Raw genomic sequence first — 12,182 nt, 5'->3', positions numbered from 1 at the left:
TCATTCATTCATTCATTCATTCATTCATTCATTCATTCATTTTCTATAGTCAATGAACTCAACAAAGTAACTTTGAGTTACAAATTTCAAATTAAAAAACAAAACAATTAAAAAAACATTTAAAAGATTCACAAAATAAATAAGTATAAACAGCAGCTATGATGATTAATTAGCTAATAATAAAGGCAAGTAACAATATGTCAATCATGGCAGTTGTGACTTATGGAAGTTGAACGCCAACATTTCTCAAGATCATCAAATTGGGGACATCTGCTATAGAGAAATCACATCTGCATATAAGTAGCTGCTGAACTTAATGGACTGCATGGTAATGTAAACAAATGTAAACACAACAAGGTGATTCACTACTTTTTTTTAATTAAAGAATTTTGCCAATAATGTTTTTTGTCCCATTTTGAGTATTAACTCTCATTTAAACACTAAAATCACAAAATAAATCACATGGTGGTTTTACTACAGTCAGAAGAGGACTGTTACAGACAGGACTTTATATTGGCTGAATTCATATACTCTCTAAGCCAAGAATTTTTATTGTGCTTTATGGAACAAGCTTTGTGGCCTACTTCATTTGCAAGTCCGAGCTATAATAGATTGCACAGTTCAAACACTGCACAAAATCAAAATCAAATTAGTCACATTACGGAATATGGGAATCCAGCCTGAAAGATAATTGGTATCACGAGCATCCAATGAGGAGAGGAAAGGGGGCCAGATGATTTAATCAAGCAAATGATGTTTACGGTATAGATAGTATACTATTCTACGTAGTTACTATATACTACTTATCTACTTATAATAAGAATAGTATCGACTTGTGTTAGATGCCGTGATGCAAATGCATAATTTTATCATTGTATCATTTTTATGACATCATAAGGGCTTCTAACATATATCTAACATTGGTATATATATTCTATTTACGCAGTAATACAGTATGAACTGAATGTTAGACACAGGCCAGGTTTATACACTTTGCTCATTTATTTTTATATACAAAACCAGCAAAGGATGGTTTATAACACAGCACGTGAAGCCTGTGAACTGCAACCTATTCAATAAAGCAACAGTATAACCAAGCCACGGCTTCGGGGATCCTTGAACCAGACCCGAGAATGAAAGACACATCATCCGAGGCCAAACGCTCCCAAGGGCTCCAAAAAGGAAGGGAGAGCCAGCCAGTCCCAAGAAGAGCCGGGAAAGAAGCCCGCTCACGTTCCGCTCCAGCAGCGGCAGTGCCGTAACTCGGTCACTAAGTGGCGCCAGATTTCGACGCTTCGCGACGAGCTCGTCGGAAACTCGAGCGCGCACACACACAACCCAAGCCCAACACTTCGACAAGCACGCACAAAGCAGCTGGGCGAAGCTTTAGAGCGGGCTTCCCGGTGTTTTTTTTTTTTTTTTACTCCGAACCGAGCCGGAGAGGAAAGGGGAGGGGGGATAAAGGGTGACTCGGTTACCCCGAGACGGCCGGAAAGAGCGACGCAGCCCCTGACGGCGAAGCATTTCGGCCGAAGGTGAGTATAGAACTAGAGGATCCCGGCTGGAAAACTTGCAGGTGGCTTCGGCCGGTTGGATGGGGCATCTCGCGCCCGCCCGCTTCGCTTTGGTCACGTTCTTACACTTGGTGGAGAAGCGGCTGCTCCGGGCTTTTGGCCGGGAGGACAGGACAGGATCGGGAGGAGAAATCCCACCTGGTAGCCTCAAACTTTGCCGAGAATCCAACCCGCTGTTGGTCTCTGGGCGACTGCCGCTTGCTTGGCACTTCGGTTCTCATCGCTCGGTGGCCCTCGGTGCTCTGCGCAACGGTATGAGCTGGTGCGAGAGAGACAGCTCCGTTGCCCAACATACTTGACTAACCCACGTTGTCCCTCCAATGATTACTCTCCCCGCTGCGTTTCTGAAACACTTGGTTTTTTTTTAAGTGGCTCACTGAGCCCGGTGTCTGTGTGTTTGTGTGTGTGTGTGTGTGGGGGGGGGGATAGTAGCCTTCCCTTCTCCGCATCTTTCCACTCATCCTTTCTTCCTCTTTTGTCAGATGTACCGGATATTAGCCGTAGCGCTTTGGTGTTTTCTGCAAGCAGAGGGCAGGCATCCAGAGATCACCCTTCGTAGCAGCAGCAGCAGCAACAACAATGGCAATTTTTTGGACAATGACAAATGGCTGAGCACCGTTTCCCAATATGACAAAGATAAATACTGGAACAAATTCAGAGATGTAAGTTGTATTCCTGTGCCTATAGGTACAGTGTGTGCTTTGCTCAAAACGTATCGTGGATTTTATTTTCTTTCTTTCTCTGCAAGGGGCTCTTAGTAGGAGAGGACATGGTTACATCTGTTGGCTGCTACTATAGTGTTGGAAGGAAGTCGACTGCCCTTTAAAAATCCCCTGGATTTTATTATTTATTTACTTTGTGTGTGTGGATGTGTGTGTGGGCACATGCACACAAGCATGAGCGCTGTGGTATGCTTTCAGATAAGTGATTAGTTTCCTTGGTCTTCCATTTTCATTTAGGACTTCTAGGAACTTTGCTGGTTTGCAAAATTAATCACTGTGAAGTCCTTCCAGTTCCCTTGGAACTATTTACTAACAGAACCCCCATCTTGATGAAGCTTTCTATTGCTGTGGGTGGTAGTAGGGAGATCAGAAGCATGCTGTTCCAGTTGTGAATATCTCTCTCTCTCTCTCTCTCTCTCTCTCTCTCTCTCTCCCTCTCTCTCTCTCTCTCTCTCTCTTTCTCTCTCTCTCTCTCTCTCTCAAATTAAGTATGATCATAATTCAAGAACACTTTCAAATATATCTTCATTTGTAGGTTATGTTGTGACACAGCAAATCATTTTTGATGGAGTAGCAAAAGATATTCTAAGTGAAACTTAGGGAAAAATGACATATCTGTGTTATTCACCAGCCTGGAAGAGAATGAAATGGGACAGGTTTTGTTTGTGTTGACTATCCATTAACAACTGTTCGATCTTAACCATTTATAATTCCTTAGAAGAGTCAAGTCCATAATGTTATGTATCTACTATAGGTGAGATGAACCATACAACAGTAGTTGAGCTAACTTGTTCACCACAGAATGTTCTGACAACAATAAGGATTGTGTAGGATCGCAATAGTTGGGTGTTTCACTTGTCTGTATCATACAAGACCTTATGCAGAGGCCCAGTCAGAATATTAAAATGGAGTCGAATTTTCTAAGGCTGTAAATTACCAATTGAATTGATCTATAATTGAATATCCCCTAGTCATATATTTTCAGTTTAGATAAATATTAAATGTATGATAAATTTCAGGATGTATTAGGGATAAAAGTATCAAGTCCATAAAGTCCATAAAATCAGACATGAATACTCTTCATAAAATCCATGAAGTATAAATTGCAGCCTTAATCTTTGAGCAAAACTGAATTTAGAAATACTATAAAAAGTGATTATATGCTTTATGTCCATCTTTGAAATAACTGTACTAAGTTGAAGCATACAATCAAATATCTATTATGTGACAACGTGATGACATTGAAAGGTTTAAAACAATATAGGGATATCTTTTCACCAGAAATGTTGTATTTGAAAATTACAAAGGAGTCATTGATCAAATCTCATATAAAAGTTTTCAACGATACAATTCTCTTTAGCCAATAATTACTTAATCATAAATAAATAAAATAACCTGGAAAACAAATGTAGAAAGAAAGCCAACCTCAGGGGTAGGTTCATCATACTTCAAACTTTTAAAGCTTTTATCAGGATGCAGATATGTAAAAGTATGTTGAAGTAAATATGGGGAAGGAGTAAATAAAACTTTCCACCACTATATTATTTTTCAGTAATCAATTCATAATTTATCTGTTCATTAATGCTTATCTTTATCTTAAACAACACGAAGAAACAGCTTCAATTTTTTCCTAGTTTGCAAATCCTTTTGTATCTTTCCAGTTCCAGATCAAAAAATAAACCTGCGTAAGGTTAATTGGTAAAATAAAGATTCTGAGATTGTTTCATAAGCCTGCTTTGGCATCTGTGTAAACCAACCAGACACTATAAATTTGGGAGAGAGGTTTCCAGATTGCAGCGGCATAGATTGCCTGTCTGAAATGGTACCAAGGAAAGATGTTTTTTCAAAGCATATTTAAAAATGGGTAAAGCATAAGCCACTCTATTTCTTTCAATAAAACGGTCTGCACAATTTATGGAAAAGAGTTTACTATTATGCATATGAAGAATATGCTAATATGCTGAACAGTGCTTACTGTTAGCTGTAGTCTCAACTGCTTCTTCTATAATGGTGCAGCATACTGGCAAAGCTGGATATTATTTTTCTTGTGCTTGCAGAAGCAATTTTTCTTTTGGGGTTGGAAAGAATAGCAGAGACATTATCTCCTGAAAAATGTAATGACTTTTGGCCAGTAAAAATGAACAATAGTTTGAGCAACCCCAATACATTTCACCAGGGCTTATGTACCAAATATTCTTACAACATTGATCCCATTGTTAAATAACATTTTATCTCAACTGTAGAATGAGATGGAAAATTTGAGCTTGGACATGTTTTTATGAATACAAGTATTCCTTGATTTACAATGATTCATTTGGTGACTGTTCAAAGTTACAATGCACTTCAAAAAGTGACTTACAACCGGTCATCACACATATGACTGTTGCAACATCCCCACAGTCATGTGATTAAATTTTGGCAAGTGGCATCCAGCATCTTGGGGTCATGTGATCGGCATTTTCAACCTTCTTAGCTGACGTCTGACAAGCAAAGTCAGTGGGGGAAGCTAGATTTCTTTAATGACCATTTGATTTATTCCATTTGTAGTTAAACAAGTGTTTTTCTTAACAATCATGGCAGAAATGGTATAAAATTAGGCATGACTCACTTAACAATCACTTTGCTTAGTAGCGGAAATTCTGATCCCATTGTGTTTCATAAGTTGAGAACTACCTGAATTAATATTTGAACATGAAACACATCAAGGATACAAAGCAAACCAGGGTGGGAACAATCCCATTTGTTTTAGGATTGACAAAACCTTTTGGCTAAGCTGCCTGTCAGCCCTTTGAGCTAGAAGATACAGGACTTCTAAATGTCTTGGAAAATACTTGAGTATGGTTGGGGTGCTATAACAGAATCTGCCGAAGCTACTCTCTATTTCAATTTGCACCTAATCCAATCAAAATAGAGTTGTTTGGAGCTTGTTTCTCATGCTTTCTACTTTCCCAAGTCTGGGATATCTTTTTTTTAAAAAATAGCTCCACATTTTGACATTCAATCACACTTGGTATTTTCACTTAGTCTTGTGAATCATCATCAATATTAACAATTAAAGTCTCATTAAGTAAAGATCACCCCAAGTGTAGTTTTTCATTGCTTTTTGAATATTTTTTGACCTCCCAGATTAGTTTTTCTCCCTTGGATTTCACAATGTTCTGCCCTCCAATTGTAAAGTAGATCTGATTTTACTTAGCTTTTTAAAATAAGGTAGTGCCACTTGACAAGGAAAAGACCATTCTCCTGGTCTCAGTGGAATATGGCTTTCTATTGGAAGTAACCATTACACAGCTATTCCAATACCTGTACAATGCTAGCCTTTTGCTGTGACTTTGCTGTATCTTAAAGAAAATAGTTTAAAAGCCAAGGTGGCGCAGTGGTTAAATGCAGCACTGCAGGCTACTTCAGCTGACTGCAGATCTGCAGTTCAGCTGTTCAAATCTCACAGGCTCAGGGTTGACTCAGCCTTCCATCCTTCCGAGGTGGGTAAAATGAGGACCCGGATTGTTGTTGGGGGCAATATGCTGACTCTGTAAACCGCTTAGAGAGGGCTGAAAGCCCTATGAAGCAGTATATAAGTCTAACTGCTAACTAACTAACTAAGAGTTTTGATCTCTGGAATGCGTTCTAATAATCTAGCTTTTTTATGTTGAAATATTTATAATATTTATAATATTTCAACTTATTTCAACTGAACAAAAGGAAAATACTTTGGTGAATTGACAAATAAATTTGCAAGCTCACCCTTTACATGGAAGATATAAGCCTTTAAAGATGGATAGAGGTCAATGAAAAATTACATCTTAGCATTGAAATCCTGACCCAGTGGTCAAAATATTTTTTGGGAAATATTCTAAAGCAAAATATACCCATGTTGCTAAAAGCATGTGCTTCATCCAGACTCATCCACCACTCAACAAAAAAGGGGCTGCAGTGTCCAACCCATATGTACAAAGGGGCTTTGATTGATGGCAGTGTTTTACATTCACTATTATATCCCGTTGCAGATCCTTATGCTTTTGGTATGTGAAAGTCCACGGCAGTGGTGAAATTCAATTTTTTTTACTACTGGTTTTGTGGGTGTGGCTTGGTGGCGTGGCAGGGGAAGAATACGCAAAATCTCCATTCCCTCCCCACTCCTGGGGGAAGAATATTGCAAAATCTCCATTTCCACCCCACTCGGGGGCCAGCCAGAGGTGGTATTTGCCGGTTGTCTGAACTACTCAAAATTTCCGGTACTGGTTCTCCAGAATCTGTCAGAACCTGCTGAATTTCACCCCTGGTCCATGGGCAAGCCTGGATCTCACCACTCATGTGCTGCAGTTACTTGTAGGAAGGAAGTTGAAGCTTTATTTAGTATCCCAATTTAGCAACAGGCTACCTCAACACAGCCATTGTTTCTAACCCATCAAACCTCAGAAGTACCCTGCCAGGATCTTATTGTTGCCATTTTTGCAGTTAACAATGTTCCCCATGAATTGATCAATTTTCTCTCTTGAACAAAGGGAATCTAAAAAGCCAGTTTTCAGCCAATCCTCAACATTGCCTTGCTTTGTTTTCATAGCGAGGGGAGAAAAAAACCTCGGATCGATCTATTTTAAAGAAACGTGGAGAAATAGGGAAATAGGCAATTTAACTTTTGCAAAGGGAAAAGTGAACTGCTCAAAATAAAAATGACTGAGACATAACTGCATGGCGCTCTTTATTTAATAAACTTATGCCGTCTAGTTCCAAACTACCTTGACTTTAGCTGGAGTGGAGAAGAATCAAGTAGAACTAAGACAAACGTTTTGGACTATGGGGGTTTACATCCTGCATAATCCAGCCACAAACTCAAATGGAGATGGGTGGTTTAGAAATAAGAAATATAAATAACTTTTTGTAGGGTTTATACGTATTTATGTCCAATTCTCTTCTAAGAGGTAAATATACTGGTCATAGGATTCCCCCTTTTCTTTTCTTTACTTTTCTTTTTTTTTCCTGAAAAGAGTCATGTTGAGTAATTGGACTGAGAGAAAGTAGCTGACCCAAAGGCACTCAGTGAGTTTCATAATCGAGAATTGATTTGAACCAAGTCTTTAATGCCACAAACACCCTTCCACACTGGTGTCTGTACTTGAAGTCTATTTTCTGTGTCACAGCAGAGTCAAAAGGTAATCAGTTGAACTGGAAAGCTGTAGAAAAATAGCTGCACAAGTGTTTTCTACTAGAAGAAGGAGCTCATGAAGCCATCATAGAAGCCTCTAAAAACAAAGAGAACAGTGCTTTTATTCAACATATAAGAATTTGATGATATGTTTTGTAAAAACAGAAAGGCTCCTTCCATTTGTGTGGCTTAGGTGATTCAGCAGAGAGCATTTGCACTATGGATCAAAGAGAAGTGAAGCTTTCATCTGTCCCTTCTGCAAGTCCTCTTCCTCCCTCCCTTCTGCTAAAAAAATAACCAAAAACACCTACGCTGAAAAGTTGGTTTATCCACTAGATGGGATATTGTATAGTAAAAGAAGAGAGAATTGGCTAAGATTGTTTTTCATCTCCTATAAACCAAAATATGCCAAGCAGAATTATATTCATGGAATACTTCAACTACAGGTGAAACTTGAAAAATTAGAATATCGTGCAAAAGTTCATTTATTTCAGTAATGCAACTTAAAAGGTGAAACTAATATATGAGATAAGACTCATTACATGCAAAGCAAGATATTTAAAGCCGTGATTTGTCATAATTGTGATGATTATGGCTTACAGCTCATGAAAACCCCAAATCCACCATCTCAGAAAATTAGAATATTACATACAATCAATAAAACAAGGATTGTACATAGAACAATATCGGACCTCTGAAAAGTATAAGCATGCATATGTACTCAGTACTTGGTTTGGGCCCCTTTTGCAGCAATTACTGCCTCAATGCGGCGTGACATGGAAGCTATTAGCCTGTTGCACTGCTGAGGTGTTATGGAAGACCAGGATGCTTCAATAGCGGCCTTCAGCTTTTCTGCATTGTTCGGTCTCATGTCTCTGATCTTTCTCTTGGCAATGCCCCATAGATTCTCTATTGGGTTCAGGTCACGCGAGTTTACTGGCGAGTTTAATGGTCATCTTCTGAGTTATTAAACTTTGAGTTCCCACATTTGAGTCCAATCACATCTGCATGTTCAAGAGTGTGAGAAAACATTTTACAGTGCTGAAAGTCCTGTAGAATCAAACAGGGCTTATATGCTAGTAGAGAGACTGATAATCTGTACATTTAAAATGTTAATTTCTTTAAGCAAGAAGCTATTTTATTTATTCCAGTAGCTAGTATCTCCCCTTTTCATAAAAAAATAATATCTAGATGTTTTGTAAAGTTAGTGACTTCTTTCCATATTTTTTTTCTGATTTTCCTCATGTCTTTAGTGACAGTACTGAATTTTGTGCTATTCTCCCTTTCCCTTCTGCCTCTGAGTATACTCAATATTTAATGGGTTAATAAAATAATAATTTAGATTTAGATAACATTGGCAGATACTTGGGAATCATATCTATATATGCATCTTGATTAGCTTGCTGTCTGAATATAGAGAGCATCACAGATGAACAATCTTTTATGTTGTATATGGTGTAGAGATTAAGGCTAGGATCAGGGAGAGTCTGGCCATTGAAATGCAGTGGGGGTTTTAGGCCTGTCACTCTCACAGTCCAGCCTACCTGACGAGATTGCGTTCCTGCCGATATAATGGAGGGAAAAGCCTGTCGGGTATGCTTGCGCACTTGGTGGAAAAGTGAAATAAAAATCTAACAAATAAATACTCTTTTAAAAAGAAAACAAGCTGTAGTGGCATTTTTCCCAGTGGTAGCGCACAAATAATCCCTGTTCAAATACGAGTGATAATTTGTCTGTGCATAGCGATAGCTCACATTTCTAAGCTTGTTATACTGTGAACAGCCTGACTCGCAGAATAATTCTATTATTTTATAGTGCTGTCATATGCAGAAGGTTGAAGTACATGGGTTATTTGATTTTGATGAAGCTTTGCAAAGCTGATTCACTGTTCTATGAAACATTTTCATGTGCAACCAGCATTAATCATAAAACCCAGAAAAAATATGTTTTGTACATACAAGGCAAAGCAGGGATTCTGATGACATTTACAGTTTTCAGTATAAAATACAGAGTGATCTCTCTCTCTCCTTCCTGCCCTCTTCTTTTCAGAAATAATTATTTTAGATTTCAAAAACTTTTTTTTTGCTTCCCCTGAAGCATTTTATTCTACGGAGGCAGCAGGCTTCATCTTGATGAGGCAGTTTGATATGCGTTAATAGTAGCAACTAATAGGAAAAACTCTCTTTATGCCAGAACAATGATCTAGAATTCAACATGATGCAAAATTAAATCATTAAACCACGTGGCCAACACATGTCTAAAAGAGCTTCAAATAGTTGTTTTACCTAAGTATTTTTTTAAAAAAACCTTCACCTAGCTCTAAGCTATGTGTATTAATAGTTGGCTAAGTGTTATATCAGGAGGGAAGTGGTGGCTCAGTGGCTAAGACGCTCAGCTTGTCAATCAGAAAGGTTGACAGTTCGGCGGTTTGAATCCCTAGCGCAGTGTAATGGAGTGAGCTCCCGTTACTTGTCTCAGCTTCTGCCAACCAAGCAGTTCAAAAGCATGTAAAAATGCAGTAGAAAAATAGGGACCACTTTGGTGGAAAGGTAACAGCATTCCATGTGCCTTCGGTGTTTAGTCATACCGGCCACATGACCACGGAAACGTCTTTGGACAGTGCTGGTTCTTTGGATTTGAAACAGAGATGAGCACCACCCCCTAGAGTCAGCACATATGTGCGAGGGGAACTTTACCTTTACCTAAGTATTATATTATTGCTCAGCTGCATGGTATTGGTAGATATGAGTCTTTTCTGATATGGCCCAAGCAAGGATGCCATAGACAGGTAAAAATGTTATAGGAATCTTGAAAACTGTGGTTCTTATGGCATACCATAAATAATTGCCAGGATCGCTGCAGCATCATTACTTTTCTTACAACTAAGTGTTTGGTACCCCATTGGCTTCTAAGAAAACAAGAATGAATTGGCTGCAGTACTGTAGGAATGGAATGTTAAATATGAAATATAATTTAATAATAAACATTATTTTAAAAGTTCAGAATTGCAGTTCAGGCCAGTTATTAATGATCTGAAACATCTCTTTAAAGTTGTCATGTAGCTTTGTTAACTGAACTGAACTGAAAATCTGTTTGGAAAAAAAATTGTATGGATGACTTGAGAGACAGCCTTCTTGTGTGCAAAGAATATACTCTACCTCAGGATTGTAGAACTCCCAGAAATGTGTCAGAAAATGAGCCTCCTATTTTCTTGCTTTCTTACAGTATTTTAAATACATCTACTTTCTTCCCATTTTTAATTTTTCTGACTCATTATTATATTTATCAGTGTAGCTTGCTGATTTTTTTCTTTTACTTAAAAGACCATGTTTTTTTCAGGTAGTTGCTATAAAAAATGTCAAATGACATATCAGCATTTACAATTCCTTTAAACTGCCTTTAAACAAATTTTCTAGTTTTGTACAGGCATTAAAAGAAGGAAAGTTACTGCTCTTTTCGATTGATCTCTCTCTTTTTTCATTCAAAAAGAAAAAGAACCAAGTGTAAGCTGCTTCTATGCATAAGAACTTTCTGTTTTTCATCCCTCAATAAGAGCCCTTGTGGCGCAATAATTAAATGCAGTATTGCAGGCTAATTCTGCCCACAGAGATGAATTTGATCTTGACTAGTTCAAGGTTGATTCAGACTTCCATCCTTCTAAGGTTGGTAAAATGACCCAGATGGTTGAGGGCAATATGATGACATTGTAAACTGCCCAGTGAATGCTGTAAAGCACTATAAGTGCACTTATATAAGTGTAAGTGCTATTGCTGTCTTTTTCAAGCATGAACTGGTGATGATGACACAGTTTTGCCATCTGACAAATAATGTTGGAATGTATTAGAATGGTCCACTTCCTTTCTCACATATATAGCTTCATTCTTGGTAAAGACACTTACTGATTCTCCCCCAAAATTTTCTTTTTCCAAGGCTCACTTTGTTTATTTGTCCCAGCTTCTGCCAACCTAGCAGTTCGAAAGCATGTAAAAATGCAAGTAGAAAAATAGGGACCACCTTTGGTGGGGAGGTAACAGCATTCCGTGCGCCTTCGGCATTTAGTCATGCCACATGACCACGGAGAGGTCTTCGGACGATGCTGGCTCTTCGGCTTTGAAACGGAGATGAGCACCGCCACCTAGAGTCGCGAACCTTTATCTTTACCTTCTGATGCTGCTGATTTCTTATCAGGTCTCTTCCTAATATTGCCCATATTGTCTTGGTTGCTCTCTCCAAGCCCTTGTAAGGACTATGGTAATCCTCAGGTCTTTCATCTCAAGTGGAAGCTTTCACTTTTGGTGAAAGCTTCATTAGAACTGGCAAATGAAGGGCTATATGTATATGGAGGATTTCCCTTATAGTCCCTTCAAATGGAACAGGAGAACTTCTGCCTGCCACTCTGCACCCAGAAGGTGTGTTCTCTAGTCAAGGTGAGTGAGAGTTAATCCATCTTTGCATGGTGCCAGGCATGCATAACTTAATGGGGTAGCTAATTGTAGTTCCCATGATAGTAGTTCATATTTGATAAATACAGCACAAATATATTTTTTGCAACTTTTTGGAAATCTTAGTAATCAAACTTGATCATACACATCTTTATATGAGCTTCTGGAGTTTGGATTTTATTCTTATAAACCAGTTTGCATTTATTATTAGTATTTTCTGGAAATTATTTCCTCTTTTTATCACCAGGGAACAAACAATTATGCTAAGATTTAATACTTAATTATTTCTAGCGTTTTT

At 38.3% G+C, this 12,182-nt stretch overlaps 1 protein-coding gene across 3 annotated transcripts in view; it reads left to right on the top strand.

Annotated features, from left to right (window-relative positions):
* The first annotated feature begins 1,337 nt into the window (after nucleotides 1-1,337).
* SPOCK1 (SPARC (osteonectin), cwcv and kazal like domains proteoglycan 1) overlaps nucleotides 1,338-12,182 on the top strand; it is a 471,478-nt gene continuing 460,633 nt past the window's right edge. For all 3 annotated transcript variants that reach the window (XM_087709511.1, XM_087709509.1, XM_087709510.1), the window contains exons 1-2: nucleotides 1,338-1,535; nucleotides 2,057-2,236. In XM_087709511.1, coding sequence (XP_087565637.1) covers nucleotides 2,057-2,236 — 180 coding nt within the window. In that variant the 5' untranslated portion in view covers nucleotides 1,338-1,535. The remainder of the gene's footprint in view (nucleotides 1,536-2,056; nucleotides 2,237-12,182) is intronic.

The sequence above is a fragment of the Thamnophis sirtalis genome, unplaced genomic scaffold (genome assembly GCF_051295495.1).
Source record: "Thamnophis sirtalis isolate CommonGarterSnake01/CBP01778 unplaced genomic scaffold, rThaSir2_p1.2 scaffold_3, whole genome shotgun sequence".
NCBI classification, from domain to species: Eukaryota; Metazoa; Chordata; class Lepidosauria; order Squamata; family Natricidae; genus Thamnophis; species Thamnophis sirtalis.
Note: the sequence above shows the minus strand (reverse complement) of the source record. Positions and strands in the feature narration are given on the sequence as shown.